This window comes from Melopsittacus undulatus, chromosome 11 (assembly GCF_012275295.1).
Source record: "Melopsittacus undulatus isolate bMelUnd1 chromosome 11, bMelUnd1.mat.Z, whole genome shotgun sequence".
Taxonomy (NCBI): Eukaryota; Metazoa; Chordata; class Aves; order Psittaciformes; family Psittaculidae; genus Melopsittacus; species Melopsittacus undulatus.
The window spans coordinates 11,471,908-11,496,810 of record NC_047537.1 but is presented as its reverse complement, the minus strand read 5'-3'; the positions used below and the strand labels follow the sequence as shown (position 1 = coordinate 11,496,810).

Below are 24,903 nucleotides of genomic sequence, written 5' to 3'. Positions count from 1 at the left end.
TCCTGGATGAGGCCGGAGAAGGTAAAGGGCAGATTTATCCCTCCCAGGACTCCTCCTTGCCCTCCCCGAGAGCCCCCAGGGCAAAGCCAGACTTGGCAGAGACACCAGCCCTGGCAGCAAGCCCAGCCTAGGCACAGAGTCACCCCTGCCTCCAGCATGGCTTCAGCCACCTTTGCCGGCATCAGTCCAGCTTCCTGCACGGGGCAGCTGGACATGCAAGTGCCCAGGCATCTGGGAGTGGTGAAGGGGAACAGACAAAGGACCCCTGACAGCCAGATGTCCTATGGTGTCTGCCCACTGCTCCAACACAAAAGCACCCTCCAACAGCCCCCCAAAGCCAGATCCCCCTATCTCCCAGTGCCCCTCACCTCCCAGCACTACCATCTCCCAGTACCGCCTGCCTCCCAGGACCATCTTTCTCCTCAGGACTCAGAGCAGGGGTCTCTAAGCAGAACTGTCCCTGCCCCCTCACCATCCCTTGGGTAAACAGGGGGCTGGGAATGATCCCTCTTCCTGGGGCATGAAGGATCCTGGGATTAGGGAACACTGGGAGGTGGGAGGACAGCTGTGGTGTACTGGCAGGTGGGGATACTGCCGGGTGACTGGGATCTTCAGTCACGGGAGGCAGTGGGGAGCACTGGTGAATGCTGGGCACTGGGAGATGAGGGTTCAGCTTGATGGAGTGCTGGGGTGGTCACAATGCCCAGCTCCAGCCCACCCCATTTCCCATGCACTGCAGGCCCCTGTCTGGTCCAGTCCCCAGCCATGGGCTCCCCAGTGCAGAGAACGGAGCAGAATATCCCCTGCCCTTGCCACCAGCCTGCCACTGCCTGGGGCCACCATACCCACACAGATCACTGGAGTCCCACTCTGCAGAGCTGCCTCCAGATGGTGGGTCCCAATGACTCTGTCCCCAGCAAGGCTCTGTCTGCAGCCACGTTGCTGGATGGCACTCAGACACTGGTCACCCAAGGCCCTTGTCCCCAAGGGATGTCCCTTCAATGCCCTCATCCTTGGCCAGGCCAACTCTGTCCCCAAGCAGGATGTGGCCATCCGACGCTTGTCCGCAGGCAGCCACTTGGAGCTAATTGCAGGGACAACAGAGCTCCCATGGCAACAGGAGAGATGTTTGTTCTTGTCATCCCTCCTCTCTGTGTGTGTGGCTGATAAGCTGTATTTGCCCAGGTCCAGGAAGTGCTGGGGTGGTCACAGTGCCCAGCTCCAGCTCACCCTATTTCCCATGCACTGCAAGCCCCAGTCTGGTCCAGTGCCCATGTTGCCCCAGGGGAGCCCAGATGGAGCCCTGCTCAGCCCCACTGTGATATCAGAGCCACCACTCTTGAGTCAGAACTGGGCACCCATACAGCATTGTGGTGCAGGGAAAGAGCCCACAGCTGCACGTGAACTGTTGCCCTGGGCAGGGATACTCCTGTGGAAGGGCAGCGTGGAGTTGCTGCTGGAGCTGGTTTTGCCTGAGGAGCCCAGACTGCTGAAGCTTAGGAGGAAGAGCTGAGCAGGGAGCCTGCGTTTGCCCAGGTATGGCAAGGAGAAAGGCACCACAGAAAAGAGGCCAAGGGGCCTTAAATGTCTCCTTTGAGAGCAAGACTGACCAACAGTCAGCAGGAGAGGCTGGAGGGTGGAGCCACTGCCAAGAGAGTAGGTACGAAGTTGACTGCTCGTGCATGGGGCATCAGGCTAGGACAGTCGCTGGGACATGGCCTAATACAGCCAGCAGGTCATGGATCAGCATGGGGAAGCTGATGGCTGCTTCTGCACAAGAGCCCTGTGCGTTGCCAAGCCCCCTTCTGATGGGATTTGGTTGAAAGCATGGCTTGCTCTCCCAGCAAGCACTGCGAGCAATTGGCATCTTTTGGGTTTTATTCCCTCCCACAGGAGCCTTTTCACAGAGGTGGAGCTGATGAAACGCTTTTCTCAGTCCACTCCCAGCTCATCTGCTTGAGGGCCACCAAAGTGTCATGGCAAGGCCACAGCGCTTGCAAGTAAGCTCAGCACTGGTTCTTGCTGTGAAGTCCTTGGGGTGAGCTCAGAGAGCTGCACTGTGCCTGAAGTCTGGCAAAATGTCACAAGTGGCTGGAGAAATGCAGGCTGCCCTCCTCTTCACCCCAGAGAGGTGGTGCCTAGGACTCGGTGCTTGCCTCCCGGCAGGGAGACAAAACACTCTTGGCTGAGCATCCTGGAGAAGAGACCTCGAGAGAGGCCTAACTTTTCTCTGGTTTCTTTGCTCAGGGATGGTCTTCAGCCTTGTTTGCCATCCGGCAGGTACCCTTGCATCCCTGTGGAGATCCCTGTTGATCATGTGCATCTTCACTGTGTATGTACTACCTGTTTCTATTGTTGGGCTTTTGGGGAGGGGGTAGCCTCACGCTGCAGGGGTCAGGGTGCAGGGAGGGAAGGGGTGAGAATTGGGCTGTGCTGCTGGTTCTGCTTCAAGCTGTGGGGACTGCTGCTGCTGCTGCCAACTTCTTCCTCTTCCTCCACTGCAGGCTGCATCTTTGCTGTAAAGCAAAGATGGGGAAAGGAATATGGATGTACTGCATGTTTCTGTGTTGGACACGGGGAGAAAAGAGATGTCTGCGGGCCAGTGCAAGCAAAGGGGAGAGTTCTCAGGGGTTGTTTCTCAGCCATTTTCCCACTCTCATGAGCACTGCTCGTGTTGCGGCCATTCTCAGGGAGAGCCAAGTGTAAAGCCCCTGGGCAAGTCTCACTGCCACACATTTGCCAGAGACCCAGACTTCGGTCATGGTAGGACAGACTGCTGTGTAGCCTGATGCAGGGGTGCAGAGCCGAAAGTCTTGATTTGCTCAGCCTCTTTACTTTCTGGGAGTAGTGAGTCCTGGAGTTCTTTCGGGGAAGAGCTGCTGGCAGTTTGGAAAGGTGTGGACAGAAAGTGTTCCTTCTGGGTGCTTCCCTGGCAGCTGTCTGTCAGCAGCAGGCTTCCAAAACAGTGGCTTTCCTGCCTGGAAGTGGTAACCCAGCTGGTTTGCTCAAAACCTGGCTCATTGACAGACATGGGACACCGTCCTTTTTCAGGCAAAAGATGGCCGTGCACAAGAAGAGGTGCTTGAAATTCATTGTCTTCTTGCTTCCGATGGTTCTTGGTGAGTCTGCATGAGCAAACATTTGAGAGTGACAGCCTGGTTGTGCTGGATGCCAGCTTCGCTTTTTGGCCCATATGTGTGGAAACTCGCATGGTCGACGTGCTTCTGGAGTACGTCCTTGACGAGGACTTGCTTTCAAGTACCAGTAAGACTGGTAGCCTCCCGGCCATGCTGCCGCACTGGCCACAGAACCAAAGGGCTTGCTTAGTCTGCAAGCCTGCAAAAGAAGGGAGTATGTATTTCCATGCCTGTACTGGGGGATACCCAGACGGGCTGTGCAGGGTGACTGATGCCCCTCCTGATACCTCTCCAGGCTGATGCAGCCTGGTCTCGAGGTTCACAGGAGCAGTAAGGGGCAACGGGGAATAGCTCTGGGTCACCTAGCACACCTGAAGCTCATGGCTACACAATGCCCTGAAACCTGTGGTGATGGCTTCCAGTCAGAGGCATGTCCTCTCTCTGCACCCTATGTTGCCCACCTCCTCAGTTTACCTGCTGTCCCATCCACAAGGCAACCAGGAGGAGACCACGGCACTGCAGGGATCACTAGCAACCCAGGTCAAGTAACTGTCTCTCGGTGATGTCAGTTGCACCTGGTGTTTACTGTGGGACCTCACTGCCAGTGTGAAAACCCGGGAAGCTGAAAGGCGGGTACCCGGCGGACACTTGGGAGGCCTGATAGTTGGGAACCCAGGTGAACCCGGGAAGCCTGATAGTCAGGAACCCAGGGGGTCGGGAATTGCCTGGACGGGTGAACGGCACCCGGAGCGGCTGGACCAGCCCGGCAGAGGGAGGACACTCCCGGACCCACAAGGAGGATGGAAGCCCTTGTGAAGGTCATATCAGAATTACATAAGCAGTGGAATGTTGATTGTAAACCTGAAGATTTTACTCTCGCTGTTGCGAGACTTGTGAAAATTGGGATAATGCTGTAGAAGGGAAAGAGGAAAAGATCCAATCATCTGTTGGTATAACAAGCATCTGCAGAGCTAAGGCTCCACCAGCGCTGTTTGAAATACTTATCCAAACTCACATTGTGTGCAGGCTATTTGCCTTTGCTTTATGACTGGAAGGTTAAAATATTGTTGTGAAGATAAAAGAGAAAAGGAAGATGTTAGAACCAGGGTCATGTAAGATAGATAATGTGCATTATGATATGATAGAAACGTGTATTATGTGTGAGCAACCGTACTGGGAGTGCCTTGACTTAGAATAGTTAGGATTGGAAAGGACCTCAAGATCATCTAGTTCCAACCCCCCTGCCATGGGCAGGGACTCCTCACACTAAACCATATCACCCAAGGCTTCATCCATTCTGGTCTTGAACACTGCCAGGGATGGAGCATTCACTACCTCCCTGGGCAACCCATTCCAGTACCTCACCACCCTAACAGTAAAGAATTTCTTCTAAATTCTAATTTCTTCAGTCTAAACCTCTGCTATTTAAGTTTCAACCCGTTACCCCTTGTCCTATCACTACAGTCCCTAATGAATAGTCCCTCCCCAGCATCCCTGTAGGCCCCCTTCAGATACTGGAAGGCTGCTCTGAGGTCTCCATGCAGCCTTCTCTTCTCCAGGCTGAACAGCCCCAACTTTCTCAGCCTGTCTTCATACGGGAGGTGCTCCAGTCCCCTGATCATCCTCGTGGCCTCCTCTGGACTTGTTCTAACAGTACCATGTCCTTCTTATGTTGAGGACACCAGAACTGCACACAATACTCCAAGTGAGGTCTCACGAGAGCAGAGTAGAGGGGCAGGATCACCTCCCTCGACCTGCTGGTCACACTCCTTTTGATGCAGCCCAGGATACGGTTGGCTTTCTGGGCTGTGAGTGCACACTGCTGGCTCATGTTCATTTTCTCATTGACTAACACCCCCAAGTCCTTCTCCGCAGTACTACCATGAATTTCCTTTTTGCCCAACCTGTAGCTGTGCCTGGGATTGCTCCGACCCAGGTGTAGGACCTTGCACTTGGCATGGTTAAACTTCATGAGGTTGGCATTCGCCCACCTCACAAGCGTGTCAAGGTCCCTCTGAATGGCATTCCTTCCCTCTAGCGTATCAACAGAACCACACAGCTTGGTGTCATCAGCAAACTTGCTGAGGGCACACTCAATTCCATTGTCCATGTTACCGACAAAGATATTAAACAAGACCGGTCCCAACACCGATCCCTGAGGGACACCACTCATTACTGATCTCCAGCCAGACATTGAACCTTTGACCACAACTCTTTGAGTGCAACCATCCAGCCAGTTCTTTATCGACCAAGTGGTCCACCTATCAAATTGATGACACTCCAATTTAGAGACAAGGATGTCATGTGGGACAGTGTCAAACGCTTTGCACAAGTCCAGGTAGATGACGTCAACTGCTCCACCCCTGTCCATCACTTTTGTAGCCCCGACATAGAAGGCCACCAAATTGGTCAGGCAGGATTTTCCCCTAGTAAAGCCATGCTGGCTGTCACCAAGCACCTTGTTGTTTTTCATGTGCCCTAGCATGCCTTCCAAGAGAATCTGCTCCCAGATTTAACATGTTACATAAATCTTAATTTGAATGATCTGAGTTACATTCTCAAATGTGTAATGAAATCAGGCTTAGAACCTAGATCTCTGATAGGTCTTTGAGACAAAAGATGTAGCACACTTGGGAAGTGAACTCGGAATGTAAGGTTGTTACCTTTGCAGTTCAGCATCACCTGTGACTCTGTGGCTTGTCACAGGAAGGTTGTAAGAATAAATTATCTGTATGGTTTCTTCCTCTTGGCTATGACAGGCAGCATCTTGTCTCCTCTTTTCTTGGCTTCTGAAGCTTGTTAATGGGAGATGCATTTTATTATGTATCTTCAAATTTTCTACAGTAGACAAAGCCAAGCAGACTTTTAATGAAAGTGGATCTTGTGCCTAGTATTTGAAATCTTATGTCAGAATACCAATTTTTTGTTTCCCCCATGTTCTCTTTTGCTGGTGTAGCAGATTCAGCCTTTCACACAGATGTTTCAAAGAAGAAAGGAGGGAGCCAGCATGTGGAAGAAATGAGGTTGGACACTCCTACAGGATACTGCTCTCAAGTACTGACTATTAGAAGTCAAAAATCCTATGGCCTGGTCACAAAGAATGACTGACTTGTTTCAAGTTACTCCTGCTATTGTTAGGACAAGTTTTAATTCCACTGTTCTTTCTGCCTTGTGATGCACTTCTGATAAGCTTGAAAGTGATCTAATTTGACATGTTTTGAGAAAGTAAAGCCAAACCATCTTTCTATGATACTGCATATAGCTCAAGGATTATAATGCCAGCAAAAACCAGTGTGCGTATGTATATGCAAGCTATGTGTTCATATAAATTTTTGTAATTGCTGTTAATGGTCTAATGACACACAAACACACACACACACATATATATATACATATATTTTAAAACACAATATTGCCCCTTATTAAACATCATCACACATACTCCCTCCAGTAGGGAACAGTGGGCCCATTTGGGAACAAGGCTTGCTCTCTAGGGAAGTTTATTGCTTCATGGGGATGCTTAGATCTGGTCTCCTGGGTAGAGGTTGCTGCAGACTGTTCAGCGCTGAGACTGTTACCCCTTGATGTAGCCCACACAGATACTGACAATCCTGCCAGGAGAGTATCTGAGCTTATCGAGAGTGACTACATGGCTGGGGGTGAGTGCTAAGGTCAGGATGAGTCCAGATGGTTTTCTCTTTAATCCTATTGCCAATTTGGAAAGGCTTAAGGAGGAGTGGATGTATCTTGAGGATCAGCACTTTGTTGTGCAGCTGTGTCAATGACAATGGTTTGATTTTAAAACCACAGGACCACCTTTGGGGGTTAAGGATTGGTATGGACAAGTAGAACTTTCCTGACAAAGAGGGTTAAAAACCCTCTTTGCTAACAAGCTGGCAAACCTGGGGAGACTAGAATAAGATAGGAGGGAGATGATGACTTCAAGTGAGGAAGTGGTGAATTGGTTTGGCAAGCAAAGGTGCCGAATGGTGTGGTTGACAGTTTTCAAAATCTACCAAACAGGGAAGAACGGTGCACACTCAGAAATAAGGAATTGCTGAGAGGACATTAGCGGGGGGGGGGGTTGTTCCTCATCTTTCAGGAGTGTCTGTATGCTAATTCAGTCAGTATGGGGAGCAAACAGAAGAAATTAGAAGTTTACATGCCATTAGAGGGCTACAGTCTCAGCGAAGTCACAGAGATGTGGTGGGAAAGCTCACATGACAGAAGTGCTCAAATGGATGGACACAGGTTCTTTAGGAGGGACAGACTAGGAAGGGGATGAGCGGGAGTTGTCCTTACTGTGACAGCGGCCGGAATCCATGGAGCTCTGCCTTGGGGTGAACAAAGCCTGTTGAAAGGTTATGGCTCAGGATTAGCCGGCAGACTAACATGGGTGATGTGAGTTGAGGTATCTGTACAGACTGCCTGATTGGGAAGAAGTAGATGAGGTCTTTGTCAATAGTATATTACAATAGTAAAAAGTTTGGGAAAAAACCCTAAGACCAGGCAGAACGCTACTCTTTGCTTTAAAAACAAAACCCCACACAAACCCACAGAGCTGTGGAGCTGCTTTGTGCAGCCTGGATGTGGCCTTTAGGATGATTCCATGTTCAGCCTGTGCTTTGAGCCTCCCTATTCCTCTTACCCTCAGGCTCCCAGAGGGCAAGCCACAGACCAAATGGCAGAAACAGATTAACCCTCATCATTCTTTTTGCTGGCAATCCCACATAGAACTATCACTTGGGCCATGGGATGCACAGGCATTGAGAAATCTCTCTATTTTCCCTGTGAAATAGCACTGGCTATGCTTCTGAAAACCCATTTCAGGCAGTCACAGGAAAGTACAAATTCCAGGAAGCTCCAGGGTCAACTGCAGCTGCTCATCACCTTCTGAGAAAAACACCCCCAAAAGAGCAACAAACCACAAAACCACAAAAAGGCAGCCAAAGGAGTTGCCCTTTAGGGCATTGTAAGGGGCATATAAATAGGTACAACTCATCTAATCCTTCTCTGTCTGTTCTTCTTCACCACCCCCAGATGGCTGAGCCCTTCCATTTCCACCTTCCCCGTGCAGCACTGGGGAAAATGAGGGGAATTAGAGAGCAGAAGCAGGAGAACTGGTGCAGATTGGATGAATGAGAGAGCAGAGCTGGGAGCACAGGGGTGGGCTGGGTGAATGAGAGAGTGCACTGGGAGCACTGGGGTAGGAGGAGGGAACAAAGAAGTGGCACTGGAAGGGTGGGAGAGAAAGGAAGCAGAACTGGGTCACTGGGGCAGACAAAGGGAACCAGGGAGTAGTGTGGGAGGGCACTGGGGCAGGTGGATGGACTGAGGGAGCACTGGGGTTCAGGGGGGTTCAGGTGATGCTGGGATCACACTCAGGGTGTATGGGATGACACTGGGGGCAGTGCTGTGGGAATAGGGGTTGCAGGCAGGCGTGGGGTGACTGAAAGCCTGGGAACAGAGAACCTCTGTGCCCTGCTGGAAGTTGTCACTTATCTATTGTTCTCTAGAGGCAGCTGAAAATCAGAAGTGACCACAAGTAACCACCAGCCAGGCCAAAAGCCCCACAGCTCTCCCACCTCCAAGTCATTTAGACACTATCTGGTGGCTTCCCACCTTTCTTTCTTCTCACATTCAGGACCATTATCCCCCAGATGGCTCTCACAGTCGCTAGAGGTGTTGATGGAGGTGGCAATCAGTATCCTCCAGCCCCCTAAATTTCAAGTCCTTGCAGATGATGTTCCAGTTGGGCATGAAGCTGTAGAAGGAGGCACATCAGCTCCTGCATAATAGACTTCACTTGTATGCTCTGATACTGCTGAGAAGCCACCCATACAGAAGGTCCAAGGTACAGAAAGTCTCAGGTCAATTTACTGATGATAAAATCATTGCTGCTCCATTTGTGGTGCTCCCACTGATATTTGTGGATATTGGTGAGTGAGTGACTCAGGAAGGGTGAAAAGGTAAGGGATAGAGGGATGAAGGGATGGAGAGAGGGAAGAAATGAAGTGGGAAGGGATGGGGAAACCAACAGATGCTAGGTGAGTAAAGGGGGAATGGAGGGGATGGGGAGATAGAGGAAGAATTGAGCTCACTGCAAGGACTGAGCGAGTGGTTGTGTGGGCTGCACTGCCCACTGCGGTTAACTACTTGCATGCATGCAGTGCCTTAAACAGCGACTTCACAGCTGTGTCATAGCCCCCTGAAATGCTAATTATTCAGCACATTGCAGCTCAGCAACTAATGCACAAGGCAGAACAATTTTCCAGTTGACTGCCTCTCCTTTAAACAGTCTCCAAAGCAAATATTCAGAAGTGCTTGATATCTTCCCAGAACTGTCCAACAACAGTCCTCTTCTCTATACCAAGTCTTCTGTAAAGAACAAACACTTGTCACATAGTGGGTAATCTTCAGAAATGACCTTTAATGTTTCACTTGAGAATCCCAGCTATTTTCAGCTCTCAGTCACACACAGTGCTTCTTTGTTCATATCTTTCCCTCTGGATCAAACTAGGCAGGCTTTATCTGAAGCTACAACAGGAGTCTGTATCATAATGGAGACAAACCAGGTGACCTCTTGCTTCTCCTGAAATATCCCATGGGCTTCAAGATCCAAGTCAGGTTTTCCCCACCAGCCTTGTAGAATTATCCTCACAGTGGATTAGTTTAGTTATTTTAGAGGGAGCAAGTGCTGAGGCTTCTGCTTGGTATATGGAAAGACTGTGACACTTCAGGAGAGGAAGAGTCTAAAGAATAAGACAACAACTTGGCATTCACAGCTCTGCTCTCCTGACACTGACCTCAGAGGGTCTCAGTATGGCCACTCAGTTCAGTGCTGCCATTGCTCAGAGCGGCTGATGGGTTTGCTGATAGTTGCACATGAGCACTTCTGATGTTCTGCTCCCTCAAGAGACTGGTAGACAGGCCACCCCAGTAGGGGTGGGGGGCTGGAGCAGTTCTTTGGGAACAGGAGCCTTTGTCCCCATGCCTGGTGGGACACCTCAGCCAAGCTGTCTTGGGGAGGAGAGATGAATGGGGCTGGAGAGAGAAACCCGACATGCTTCAACTGTTACCTTTCAGAAACATGCAAGAGAAACAGATCTTTGTCCTGATGTGAAAATTGCCCAGAACTAGCCAAGACTATGAGAGAGCTCTCAGTGTTGTTCTCCTGCACTGGTCAGAGGATGCTGCCCAGGATAGGCAGGGAAGGAAATCTCCCCAGTACCAGGGCATATCAGATGCTTTGACTGCCACAGCCCACCTGGATCAGATGCTTTCCAAGTTCCCTCAACAGGACCCTTGTCCTGTGGGCCCTGGAAAAACAAACAAAACAAAAAAAAGCATCTTATCAGAGATGCTGTGGGGACAAACATCCTTCCTACAGCCAGGGGAGCTCTGTTCCTGCAATTAGCTCCAAGTGGCTGCTTGGGGACAAGCAGACAATTCATTATGTCCACTCTGAATGGCCATAGCTTGCTCAGTGACAGGGGTGGTGTCGCAAAACTTCACACTGACTGAGGCGAGAGGTCAGCACACAACGTACAGAATTACAAGAACAAATATTTATTCATGCACATAAGGTGTTTCAGCTAAACTGGGGCACCCAATTGTGGTTTTACACAGGGTTCATGTAACCTTCAAATGTTCAGGTAAGGTGTGAAACAACTGATCACTAACGTCTTCACAACCAATGAATAAACATAGTAAATCAAAGGAGGAAGATGAAGATCACAGTGCTCAACTTGGCCCTGCTCCTCACTGTCTGGTACACCAAATCAGATGCACAGGTGAGCCCAAATTATTAAACATTATTAATTAATAAGGCTGGGGATTGGTCTAGGCTGCAGGAGATCCCAATGACTATGGGGGTTCTTTGCCCTCATGGACATCTGGGTCCTAGCACAAAGTATGGATCCGTCTCTGGAGTCCTGGGTCCTTAACTCTCATCCCATTGACCTCTTCTCTCTCTCCAGAGCCCAAATCATACCTCTTTGATTGTTGAACTTGGACCATGTGGTAAGTGCCCAGATGACCCCTCAGGTGCCAGTCTGGGGTAATGGGATCCTAGAGAGCCTGGAAGTGCCCCTCCAGAGACATCTAGGGAGCTCTGGGGAGACTGGGGTAGGATTTCTCAGCAATCCTGCAGAAGAAAGCTGCAATGTTGGGGATCAAACCCTCAGCTTTGCCTCTCCCTGACCAAGCAATGGGCTACCCAATCCAACTGGTCCCTCTCCTTCCCGCCATAAGTCTTTCTTTTCCTGGAGCCCAGGTTCACAGTGAATGGTCACATCTGTCCCATGCCTGTGAAGGCACACCCCAAACTCATGGAGGGGCCTCCACCAAGTCTATGGTTATGTGTCCATAAAGAAATCCTCCTTGCTCTCTCTCCGTGACCTTTCAGTTCTTCCCAGATCTATGCTTATTATTTTGTTTGGTCCATAGCCTAAATTCCCCTAACAGTGCTCCTCCCAGGCCCCTTAACTTGGATCTGTTTCAGTTCTTTTCCTTCAGTGCCTACCAGTCACCTCAGCTGGACTTCCCAAAACCCCCTCCCTTGACACTCCCCAATCTCCTCTCCTTGGGTACTCAAATTTCCTGCAGTGTCCTATGTGTCCATCTCCACCCAGGTTGTCCTTGCACGGTTAAACACCCCAGACAAACCTGGAAAGCCATGAGACTGAGGATGCATGAGGGGGAAGCTTTGGGAGGGATGAGGGGAAACATCTCTGATCCTCCCCACCTCTCAGGTCCATCACAACTGCTTTGTGGATCTTGTTCCCTAGGACGTGGCAGATTCTGATCTCCCAGCAAGTGGAGATGTTCCTTTAACCACAAGTAGCTGAGAAAGGTTGGATTTGGTGCCAGACAGCATGGGAAATCTGTCCCTTCTGCTCCCTTATTGCCCTTGGGAACATCCCTGTGACCCTCTCATGGTAACCTTCCTGTTGCAAGTGGTTGGCATTCAGGAGGAGGAACCTCTGGTCAGCACCATGAGTTCTGCAGACTCCTTCCTCTCTTGGCCAGGGCTTCCCACTGCACCCCAGTGCATCCCATTGCCCCACCATGCAAACCCATGAACTACAGTCTTTTCCCTGGATGTCCTCTTCCCCATGGTCCCCATTGCTTTCCCCTCCCAGTATACATCAGGGCCCCCCAGGGTGGCCCTAACACTCCCTTTCTCCCAGCCTCTGGTCAATGAGATGGTACCCTTTGTGCTTCAGAAATGCCTGGGTGAGCTGTTTGGTCTCAGGGAAAGCAGCACTGGGGGACACATCCTCACATGGGATGAAGGATCTTGGGGGCTTGCAGAGACCTCAGAGGCCTGGGGGTCAGGCCCTGGATGAGGGTAGAGGGGACTGTTCAGGAATGGTTGCAGGGGTGAAGTGGGTAGATCCATCCCCTTGTACTCTGTGGGAATGTAGAGACCAGAAGAGTCTCTTGTAAAGACCAGGAAGGGCTCTGGGTGCCACGCAGAAATTCCAGGGTCATTGTGCAGATGGGGCAGAGGCTCTGGGTGCCCTCCCAGGAGAGCCAAGTCCTGCCATGTGGGTGGTGACTGTTCCAAACCCTTCTCCCTCCCTAGATCTTTTCAGAAAGAGACAGTGGGGATGAGGCCCCTCTCTTATCCCAGTGGATTTGGGGTCACTTTGGCTTCTGTCTTTCATGACTTGAGTGTGGCCTTATGGACCCATTCTGTTCTCCTCCAGCTGTGAGAAAGGAGGATCATCCCTCTTGTAGTAAGGGGCCCAGAACTGAACTACAGGGTACAGCCTCACCAGTGCCAAGTACAGGGGGACGATCACTGCCCTGATCCTGCTGCCACATTGGTACTGATGCTTATATACTTCTTTTCCTCTTCCCCAGACCCAAGGGAGTTGGGGGGAATCAAAATCATAGAATCATAGAATAGCTAGGGTTGGAAAGGACCTTAAGATCATCATCTGCCCTGCTATGGGCAGGGACTTCTTACCCTAGACCGTATTGTCCAAGGCTCTGTCCAACCTGGCCTTAAATGCAGCCAGGGATAGAGCATTTACCCACTTGTTTTTTTGGGGCAACCTGTTCCAGTGCCTCACCACCCCCACAGTAAAGAACTTCCTCTTTCTATCTAACCTGAACTTCCTGCTTTAATTTGAACCCATCACCCCTTGTCCTATCACTACAGTCCCTGATGAAGGGCCCCTCTCCAGCATCCTTCTAGGCCCCCTTCAGATATTGGAAGGCTGCTATGAGATCACCAACCTGGGAGGATAAAGGCAGTAAGAACTGATGGATCAGGCACTATCAAGTGGAATATTTGTACTCAGTCATCGATGGCTTTTTGATCCTATACAAATTGGTAGGCAGGTTTTCCGTCCAGGCATAGTTTAGGTAGTTGTTAGCAGGTAGTTAAATTTGCCTGCAGTTCGCAGTGTAAATGTGTCCCTAAGACGCTGTTTGGGCTGTTTTCAGATTGTACAAAAGAATGTGTAATTGATAGGTGGCCCATCTGGAAGGGTGTCTTTTCTGGAAAAGGGCATATCTTGGGGACCTTTATTCAATTCCCATGCTATACTGTAGTCCCACTGTGTCCATGTTGTGTGGTCATTTGTTCAGAGATGAATGCATGGTGCCCTTATCTGTTGGGCACAGATACTTCCCCCCCCCTCCCCCTTCCTCGCCTAACCCTTCTTGTTGTGGGTTTATGGTATTTAAAATCACATGGGCTTTACTCATGGTGGCTGTATAACAGATTCCCAGTAACTGCAAATTTTGGGTGTATTTATTTTCCTGTGCAGGTGCAGGGGACTGGATTTGGAAGTCATGGTTAAACTTGGCATAGCTTGTGGTGCCAGAGAAAAACACAGCTTAAAAGGGTAATCTTTTTTTCCAGTGGCCTTATGATTCACAATATTTGCAGCAATTGGCTTGGGCAATTTCAGGGGAAAAAAGTCCTCGTGGTTTACTGTATCCTTGCCCTTGTCCCCTTCCTCTTGAGAAAAAGGGTCCTGGACCCCTAAGGGCTGTGGGAACTAGCAAGGGAACTTTCCCCTTGCATTGTTCCTCAGTTTCTCCTTGTCATCCTTCCTCCCATTAAAGAGAGAAGTTGCTATGCTAACAATTTCATCTCTTCCTTACCCTTGCCATGCTGGAGCATGTTTATCAATGCTGTTCCCAGGCCAAAAGTGAAAAACCCAACACTGCACCAACTACCAAGGAGAAAAATGACTGCTACTGCTGAATCCAGGACATAGAGTTAAACCCTGCCAGCGTGGACATGGGTGCCGAACATGGGGCTGGGGACCACACCAAATGCAGAGAAAGGGCCAAGCTGAGAGTCAGGGCTCACACAGAGCATGGAGGTGACGGCCAAGCATGGAACTGCAGGCAAATTGAACTACCTGTTAACAACTACCTAAACTATGCCTGGACAGCTGGCAAACTTAAAACACTCACAGAACCCCCTGGAATACTGCAGAGACAAACAAGGACTTTCACAGGCCTCTGCACCACAAAAGCTATTCCAGAGCTGGAACATAAAACAGATTGCTTTCAGTGGGTTCCTGCTTTCAGAAGGCTGTCAGTGGGACAGGGAAGCAGAATACTAGATATAAGTGCAAGCTGGACTACAGGTTCACATCCATTTAAAAGCATCTAAGAATCATTTCCAAATAGCAAGTTTCACTAAGTTTTCATCTGTTGCTGGAAGTCACCATTGAGATTTATTTGTAAAATCTTTGTGTACTAGTTTAACTTTCCAGGTTTTAGTTTGAGTTAGTTTATGTCCTTCTAGCTATTTCTGCATCTTATGCTACTATTGATCTATCTCAGTTCAGAAAATATGCTACCTCAAAATTTCTGTCTTCAAAAGGGCCCCAGTTCCTGACACCTATCTTACTTCTTCCTGATTCAAAAGCTGAGGCAAAGTTCAGAAGCCTGTGAGTTCCCTACAGTACCGAGAAACTGGTGACAGAATTCAATATCCTTGAGGCCAGTATTCCACTATTACTCAAACTTTTGTTAATACACAGTTCCAAGAATAACATTCAAACTGTACAACTTATCCCTGAAATTTCTGGCAAAATGTAAGCTACAAAATATGTATGGGCCTAATTCTTAGTATCTGCATGCTACTCTAATGTACTGATGTCATTAACTGGTTTAAAACACAAGGACACTCTGCTTTCCACAAGAAGACTGAATAAACAGTAATAATAGCAAAGTCTGAAGCTGAAAAGGAGTGATGTGATTGGAGCCAAGACAGAACCTAATGGCAGCTGGTAAGTCTTGGTTAGACTGGAGAGGAAAATTAGAAAGGAGGAAAATGGCAGGATGACAATAATTTTTGTGAGGAACTAAAAACCCCAGGCCATAGGATTTTTGACTTCTAATAGTCAGTACTTGAGAGCAGTATCCTGTAGGAGTGTCCAACCTCATTTCTTCCACATGCTGGCTCCCTCCTTTCTTCTTTGAAACATCTGTATGAAAGGCTGAATCTGCTACACCAGCAAAAGAGAACATGGGGGAAACAAAAAATTGGTATTCTGACATAAGATTTCAAATACTAGGCACAAGATCCACTTTCATTAAAAGTCTGCTTGGCTTTGTCTACTGTAGAAAATTTGAAGATACATAATAAAAAGCATCTCCCATTAACAAGCTTCAGAAGCCAAGAAAAGAGGAGACAAGATGCTGCCTGTCACAGCCAAGAGGAAGAAACCATACAGATAATTTATTCTTACAACCTTCCTGTGACAAGCCACAGAGTCACAGGTGATGCTAAACTGCAAAGGTAACAACCTTATATTCCGAGTTCACTTCCCAAGTGTGCTACATCTTTTGTCTCAAAGACCTATCAGGTGGTGAGGTACTGGAATGGGTTGCCCAGGGAGGTAGTGAATGCTCCATCCCTGGCAGTGTTCAAGACCAGGTTGGATGAAGCCTTGGGTGATATGGTTTAGTGTGGGGTGTCCCTGCCCATGGCAGGGGGATTGGAACTAGATGATCTTGAGGTCCTTTCCAATCCTAACTAGTCTATGATTCTATGATACATTGTTGCTACTTTAATAGCAGAAGAGCACCGACACAGTGGGAGATTACCTGATAGTTGCCATAAGGAATGAAGGTACACTAGATATCCACAGTGACCATTGCATGTATCCGGATCCCTGCACTAATGAAAAGCAATTCCAAGGTTTCCCATGAAAGAAGAGCCAGCTCCCCCAACCACTCCTTAACACACGGTAGTAGATCTTGTACAGGGATTTACCAGGAAGCAGCTGACAGGCACTAAACTCATATTCAGATTTCTTCACCAAGCCTGTTCATTCTCTCTAATATTTGCAGAACTGGGGAGGGACTATTCATTAGGGACTGTAGTGATAGAACAAGCGGTAACAGGTTCAAACTTAAACAGGGGAAATTTAGATTGGATATAAGGAAGAAGTTTTTTACCATAAGGGTGGTGAGGCACTGGAATAGCTTGCCCAAGGAAGCTGTGAATGCTTCATCCCTGGCAGTGTTCAAGGCCAGGTTGGACAGAGCCTTGAGTGACATGGTTTAGTGTGAGGTATCCCTGCTCGTGGCAGGGGGGTTGTAACTAGATGATCTTAAGGTCCTTTCCAACCCTAACTATTCTATGATTCTATAACCCCTACCTCTCCTTACCAAACATGGATAAGCAGTTTTTATTAGGAGTTACCTTTTCAGACAATAATGAAAACTATAATAATCAATTCCTCTTCATGCCAGATGATGCAATGTTTAATCTTGAACTAATCTTAGACTTCAACTAACATTTCTTGGATCCTCGCAGCTCTTCTTGATCCCACTCTTTCTCTTTCAGGATGACAAGCTCACGGAGCTTCACTGTAATGTGTTCCAGGAGTGATCGGCGTATTTGAAAACCTTCCTGCTCAGATGCTGACAGTATGTGGTATGGTGTGTGAGCAATTCTATCCTGCAACATAACATGAGACAACGCACTAACACATGGGAACACTAGCACACAAGTTAGTGTTTCAGAGTTAAAGCAAACGTATTCCAAAAGCCCAGCATTGTCCTGCTGGATCCTGGCTTGGATCTCAGTCCATGATACGGAGCACAGAACATGTCCAGGTTAGGTGTTCTAGTTGTTCCAGTTATTAGTTTGGTAAGTGCTCAAGAAATTAACTAAAACAATTTCCAGATGTTTCTTCAAGAGAAAATCATAGAATAATGGAATAGTTTGGGTTGGAACAGGACTTAAAAGGTCATCTAGTCCAACCCCCCTGCAATAAGCAGGAACATCTTCAACAAGATCAGGTTGCTCAGAGCACCACTAAGCCAGGGAAAGTGTTTCCAGAGATGGGGCATCCCTTCCTACTGGAATAGGTTTCACATCTTCTCTGTGAAACCTATTCCAGTGTTTCATCACTCACATTGGGAAAAATTTCTTCCTTACATCTAGTCAGATCTACTCACTTTCAAGTTTAGAACTATTACTCCTTGTTCTGTTGCAACTGGCCTGCTAAAAGGTTTGTCTCCATCTTATAAACTCTCCTTAAGTACTGAAAGGACGCAGCAAGTTCTCTGTGGAGCCTTCTCTTGTCCAGGCTGCCCCAGCCCAGCTCTCTCAGCCTAGCTCCAGAGCAGAGCTGCTCCAGCCCTTGCAGCATCTCCATGGCCTCCTCTGGCCTCGCTCCAACAGCTCCACATCCCTCTTGTGCTGTTGCCCCAGAGCTAGATCAGGGCTGCAGGGGGGTAGGGGTCTCCCCAGTGTGCAGCAGAGGGGGAGAATCCCCTCCCTTGACTGGCTACTCATGCTCTGGGGATGCAGCCCAGCACAGGGTGAGGGGTTCTGGGCTCAAGTGTACACTGCCAGGTCACATCCAGCTTTTCAACCACCAGTACCCCCACATCCTTCTCTTCAGGGCTGCTCTCAATTGCTGCTTCACCCTCGGCCTGCATTGATACCAGGGGTTGCATGGACCCATGTGTAGGACCTTGCACTTGGAAGCTGCCCTCATCTTGCAGAGCTCTTCTCCTAGCACTTTTGGAAACACCACAAAGTTTCTTGAAAATTAAAAGGCAGTTGGACGGCACTGTTTGCCCACTATTATGCTTCTCAATTTCCTGTGCTACTTCCCTGTAGCAAGTGCCAGGAAGGAGAGTATAGAAAAAGAAAGTCCAGAGCAAGACAATAAGATATATGGAGTACAGTGATCAAACTTGACCTGTGATTACAGCTATGAATTGCTTAATTTATTTTCCTGTTTGAGAATCAGCTATGATCACAAGGTAATGTCTACATAGAACATTGGTTCGGGATGAAAAAACCCTCAGTAGCTCTAAGTAGGCTACTCTGTGAACAAGGTGACCATTACTATCGTTCTTTTCACAATAACAGCTGTTTACGTTTCAGACGAGCAATCTGCTCAACATGTAAGTTTTCTTGTTGATAAGAATGCTATAAAAAAAAAAGAAAGAAAGAAAGAAGAGGTTTAATTGAACTGTCACAGAATCCCAGGCCTTTTTAAAGTTGGTGTTTTTTAAACAAATATATACAGAAAAAACACATCAGGCAGAAGTTTTTTGTTATACTTCACAGTGAGATTCTTTTTATAAAGCATTACTAAATGATTAAAGATCCCTTTAGAAATTCACTGAATAAATATGTGTTTAGTTATTTATAACATGTAATGCATGATATACATTTTAATGTATTTTTATTTAAATATATGTATTTTACTTAGGAAATCCATTATTTTAAAGTTTGACCAATAATGTCCTCTCATAGTTTACAAGACATCAAAATTTACCATGATCTATAACCCATAATAACTTCCCCTGATTTGGTTGTAGCCTCACAGAAACACATACTATTTTTGGTTTTAATGCCCAAGTTTAAGATTGCAAGTAACCCTGTTCAATCAGGTTATGAATGGAATCTTACAATAACATGTGACAGCAAGGACTGTCTTCACAGGCAAAACTATTAGAGGGTATTGAAACTTCAACTGATTAATGTGCTGAACTGTGTCTCACCAAAAAAAGAAGAGAAAATCAAATTTTCATAAAAGGTTCTGAAGGAGGCCCTAGACAATTCATAATGACATAACAGGCCACATATTTGAATGGATGCAAATGCACAGGACTTTCAGATATGGAAACTGAAGTTATACTTGGTAGTACTCATAATAGGCGTAGTCAACAACTGTTCCCACAGCTTTTCTCTGTCCTTCCCGAAGAGTAACTGGTGCAAGGATAACTGCACCAGCTTCAAGCAGCTTATCAACCTGAAGACAGCAGATCATTACACATTCAAGCAAAAAGAAAACTTTCACAGAAACTGCATTCACACCACAGCTAAAGAGACAGCACTGAGCATCAGAGTTCAGTCTCTATTTGTGAGACCATTTTGTGCACCAAACCATGCATTTCTTCTGCCCCTTTAGAGCTCATGATGAATTGTCAAATCTAAATATGTTTTGTAAGTAAAACCTTCTTGCAGGCAGTACCTATTTGTTTCTGGATATCTCACAATATTTCATCAACAAATGAAGCACAGGCAACTAGTGAGGGAGGGTTCAGAATAGAACCCACCTGAGGAAATGCCCTCCTCTCCCAGACCCATCAGCCGCAGCCTTTCACCTCCACTCTGAATAAGATCAGCCCTGTGCTCCCTTGGATGAGGAGAAAGAACTCCAGTTTCTACAAGGCCTAATGCTGCCATTGGCCTAATCATGAACGAGAAAGCTCACTCATCACTAGTGGTATCGAATGTTTTACAATAACAATCAAAGACAATGCATCTCTCTTCTTCTGGGTGCTGGTTGGGTTCATAAACAAGGTTATAGTCAGATTTGAAAGGACTGTGGGCACTACGACTACCCCATCTGACTTTAATGAAGTTTTTCCTTTTCTGCGCAAGGAAGTTATCATCCTCTTTACTCGAACATGAAAATTAATTTCCATACAAAACACCTCTTCCTCAGGACAGAAATAAACAGCATTAGGAACAGACACAGGGAGAGTGGGGAGTAAGCAGCTTACCCATTCCAGAGAAAGGAGACAGAACTCCCTGGTTTTCTGAAGTTTGGAAAAAAAACAGCGAACACCCAGAAGTTACCTTACCAAGGCAATCCTCTGTGCTGCTGTCCTCTGCTGTTCATATGCCGTACTGACAGCAGGACACAGGGCACTTCTTACTGCTCCACTCAGTGGCAGATTTGGGTCAGCCCCATGTCTGAGGAGTTCAATCACTGCCTGCAAATGTGCATATGCAAATGTGATACATTAGTGACTGGAGAAGCCTTTGCTGACAGTTCTACAGCAGGAAACCGAGACCCTGGTCAGATCAGGCAAAGCCCTAAAGCTTTACAGTGTTTACCACAGCACACTTGGAGTATCGGCCTGTATTTGTCGTAACTTCAGTAACACTCAAAAATTTAGTCAACAGACAGTACTTTTCACTTTTAGCATGATTCATAGATAGCATCACCATCGAATACTTTACAACAGTGTGAAAGAGTAGCTTTAAAAATCACCTGGTCTGAGTCATAGCGTATTTTAAAAAATATATATATATGCTTTACTACAAAGATAAGGATTAGAGAGGTTGATCCCTTACAGCCTATTAGATCATTACTTTATCAGACATAAAGAAGCAGTAGAAATTGTTGGATATGGGACTATTTCCTTAAAAACCATGAAATCTAGATTTTTGTGTTGCAAGAAAACACTTTTGCCTAGAAGAATACCAAAATTGACTTTAAAATTATGAAGACAGCATATGGAAAAAGGTTCAGAAACAAAGACTTGATATAGAATCTATTTCATGTTGTATGCAGTTGTCAACCCTTTCATAGCACACACTCCAGGTCCTCCAGCTGTATACATTGCACCCAGATTTATTTTTATAGATATTTGATACCCTTCCAGTGAAAGGAATACAGTTAAAGAATAGCAATGCACTACAAATATTTTCTTTGTTCTACTACTTACCCTACGTAAAGTATAAATTTTGTAGTGACAGAACAAAAGGCAGAATGTTGATTTCATAAAAAAATACTGAAAATGGTTTCCTCTAGATTTGCTCATGGCTGGGTTTCCAACAGAATGCCGCTCTGGATTATTTGTGTGCTTTTGTATTGGAGAAAGGTAAATAGGAATGCAGAAATCACACTCCAACCCTGCCCCTTTCAGCTTATCTGAACTGCTGGGCTTGCCTCCCTTTGGAGTGCTCTTACCATGGCTTTGTGTGCTAGCTGCACAAAAGCTGAGCTCAGTGGGGAGTCAGGGGGCCACTCTCACCCCATCATTCTCCTGCATTGCTTTCCACAAAGAAGATAAACCAGGAACCTGGAAACACTGAACTCTATTTGAAGAGAGGTAACTTCAGACACATCTGCTTCATCACCTGTTTTGGTTGCATGTCTTCTCTTGCACCATTCTGGCTGTTATGGACCTGGTCTTATGGGCCTAGTGTGGGCAGAAGGCAGTCCACTCACTGCTCAGGAGATTCACACACTGAATTCTACTGTCCGAAGTATGATTCTGTGATTCTGTAATAAGTCTCATCTATGGAGTCTAGAGCTTCATTGCTACCAAACCCTTTCTAAGACTGATTATTAATCTTTTGATAGAACAACATACTTCTTACCATCAGTGGCTACCTACACTTCTATCTTATACCCAGAAGCAAGTGTTTTGGTGTTTGGTTGGATTACTCCAGGCAGGAAGAAAGCCTGTGAGAGAACTGGATGCTCTTGGGATTCATAAAATGAATGCAGGTCTCCAAATGCTAGTCCCGTCTGAGTCCTACCAAAACATTTTTGTCTACCTCATACTAAAGTCCTTCAGGATTCCTCTAGTTCAGCTCATGAAATATCTGTAGGTTTGAAAGAAAAGTAAAAACTTTACTACTTTTGCTAAAAATGTAAGATTGCAAGCACCACCCACTACATAGTTTGGCTGTCATCAAAGAAGGCAGACACGAATGGAGAAGTACCTCTGCTTTCATGAGACCTCACTTGGAGTCCTGTGTGCAGTTCTAGTGTCCTCAACATAAAAAAGACATGGAACTGTTGGAACAAGTCCAGAGAAGGGCTACAAGGATGATCAGGGAACTCGAGCACCTCCTATATGAAGACAAGGTGGATTTTTAATTGAGAAAACATGCTGTTAAAACAAGGAAGGTATGAGATAATGGAGATAATATTTTTTTTTGCATTGTTTTTGATGAGCTCCCAGAAAATAACAAATAAGATGTTCCCCTTTCTAGAAGGAAGCCAGAAAGTGGCTCTAGAGAGCTGAAGTCCTGATCTCAGCTAGCAAAGAACATGTCGTCTCTGAGGTGCTGTCTCAGCCTAAAATAAGCAAAATAGACTGAAGTATGCTAGCAGTGGGATAGCAAGTGATCATGCAGGTATCATCAAACAAGGGACTTGAGAGTAGATTAAAACTTTGCACCCTGAGCTCAAAGAAAAAGCAGTTCACTGAAGACCTGGATGGACCCAGTTTGCAAGGTCTTTGGGTGAATTAACACTAAGCAAAAGTTTGAAGAAAATGCTGCTTTAGAAAAGACGTGGCTATGTACAGCTGGCTATCTAGTAAAATTAGCTGTTACTGCTTAGAGTCCTTATGTATGAGAGGAAGAATACCAGCACAGGGACACTGGGCCTGAGAGGTGAGTCTGTAGTTTTGGAGTGGTGTGTATATCTTGGTTTATAGCATGTCACTGTTAGAAAACCATGCTCACAGGACCCTTCAGACCACATATTTCAGACCACAGTGCAGCTGGAGTGCACCCATCTTGAGATGGGTGGGTAGATTTAGCAAAGAAGATGTAAGCTACTATATTTTGAAATCTCTTTTCTACCTTGAATCATCCCTGGGAAAGAGCTTGCTGAATTTCAATAATCTGTTGTTTGAAATTTATGTGTGCTGACATTCCCTGCAAAATGGAAATTCTGAGGGGAAAAAAAAAGGGGGGGGGGGGGGGAGGTGTGTGTAAATAGAACATCGTGTTTCCAAAATCACATTTGTTCTCTGGTGGGATTTGAAGAATTTTACCAGAGCTGTTCAGCCTTAAATGCACTGCAGAGGTGATGGGTGTCTCCACCTCCATGAGAAGCCTTCCAGGCTCTTCCAGGCTGGCTCTCCCAGAGCTCTCAGGCTCCTCAGGCATAATAACATCCACAGTATTAAGTCACAGGTTCCACACCCTGTCTGTATTCAGCAGCTCATTATTAATTCAAGTTATTACTGAGGTTGCAAGGAATCTTGACTGCCATGGATATTGCACATGGATAAGGCTTCCCAGGGCTGCAACATGAATACTTGCATGTTCGCATTCATCTTTACAGCAGTTCACTAGGGTAAACTATCATAGAATAGTCAAGGACTGAGTGGAAACCCACTTGTGGAAGTGGAAGTTCCTTCATGTCCCAGTACATTTTCTGATTATTGATGAGTTTGTATTTTGCAGAACTGAAAACTATTTATATCCACTATTTGCACAGAAAGTCTCCAGCCACCACTATAGGTCTGGAATCAGAACCGAATACTGGGAGTGGCACTGGATCTCAGTGTTGGGGTGTGAGGTGGTATAAAAATATCCCACTGGAGAGGAAGGAAGCAAATATTATTATGCAGCAGTCACTAAAAAATGGGACATTTGAGGCTTGAATGGGCATAACAGAAGTACATACAAAGCCTTCCCCAAGAACAAAGTAATTCACCTCATGCAGGTATAACTTCCAGTTGTGTGACATCTGTCTGGTCTAACAACGGGCAAATAGTTGGAAAAATTATTCTGCCATTTAGCCCTTGCTGTCCTTGCCCTTTTGGTGTGCATACCCTCACCAGATGCCTCTGCAGCAAAAGCCTACTTTGCCCCTTCCCTGAGCACATGGCTCATTCAAACAGTTGTGCCAGAGCAACTAGTCCCACCTATGTCTCCACTGTGTTGTCGATAGGAAAATTAATATTAACAAAGAAAAGGGGCTTAAGGACTCCTTAGGATTCATTTGAGCAGGGAGGGTGCAGAGCAGCTTCTGCTACCCTATAAATCACCTCTGCCATTTTTCCCTTCTCTCATGAACAGCTGCAAGCCCTTCACAGATCAGAAGAGCTGTTAAGGGAGATTATAAAGTAAGTGAAAAATGGGATGAGGCAGTGTCATGGTTTAAACTAAATCTGCACAGTTCCCCCTTTGTTTCCCCTCCCCCCCCTCACCTTCCCACTCCCGGAGGGATGGGAAGGAGAGCCAGAGGAATACAATTCCCACGGATCGAGGTAAAATCAGTCCAGCAATCAAGGTATAACAGAAATAACTACCGGTACCAATAACAAATCAATGTTAGAGGAGACAAACAGGGAGAGAGAATACGATACCACTCGCTGCCACGAGACCAGCCCGGAAGAGAGAGAGAGAGTTTCCCCCCTCCCCTCCTGGCCAGCTTCCAGTCCCCTCCCCTAGCAGGACGTGCTGTGGTATGGAATACCTCCCCGACTAGCCCAGACCAGGTGCCCTATCTCTCCCTCCTCCCTGGCAGAGCATGAGCTACTGCTGAACCCATGACAGGCAGGAAATATTTTGTTGAAACAGAAGCTGATAGAGAGGTTGTTAGGAAAGAAACCACCAATTGAAATCCTTTCTGGGTCGGCTGTCCCAGTTGTGAAAAACTAAAGAATAAGGTATTGTTTATTAAGATATATGTTAGGTATATATATGTTAAGCCCAATATAAAGGTTAGACAACAAAAGATATGAAATTGCTTATGCACACAGTTAACGG

At 46.8% G+C, this 24,903-nt stretch overlaps 1 protein-coding gene across 3 annotated transcripts; it reads right to left on the bottom strand.

Annotated features, from left to right (window-relative positions):
* Nucleotides 1-16,832: 16,832 nt before the first annotated feature.
* Nucleotides 16,833-22,174, bottom strand: LOC115945571 (ankyrin repeat and MYND domain-containing protein 1-like). Of its 3 annotated transcripts, none has more exons than XM_034067527.1 (3): nucleotides 22,114-22,174; nucleotides 20,238-20,369; nucleotides 16,833-17,082 (listed from the first exon to the last, which is right to left on the bottom strand). In XM_034067527.1, exons 1-3 carry the CDS (start codon nucleotides 22,123-22,125, stop codon nucleotides 16,915-16,917), a joined length of 312 nt encoding a protein of 103 aa, XP_033923418.1. In that variant the 5' UTR covers nucleotides 22,126-22,174; the 3' UTR covers nucleotides 16,833-16,914. The 3 variants fall into 3 exon arrangements, 1 of the variants encoding a protein (XP_033923418.1); XR_004079872.1 differs by lacking the exon at nucleotides 16,833-17,082 and adding an exon at nucleotides 18,378-18,570 and having other exon boundaries at nucleotides 20,233-20,369; XR_004079870.1 differs by lacking the exon at nucleotides 16,833-17,082 and adding an exon at nucleotides 18,378-18,570.
* Nucleotides 22,175-24,903: the final 2,729 nt, after the last annotated feature.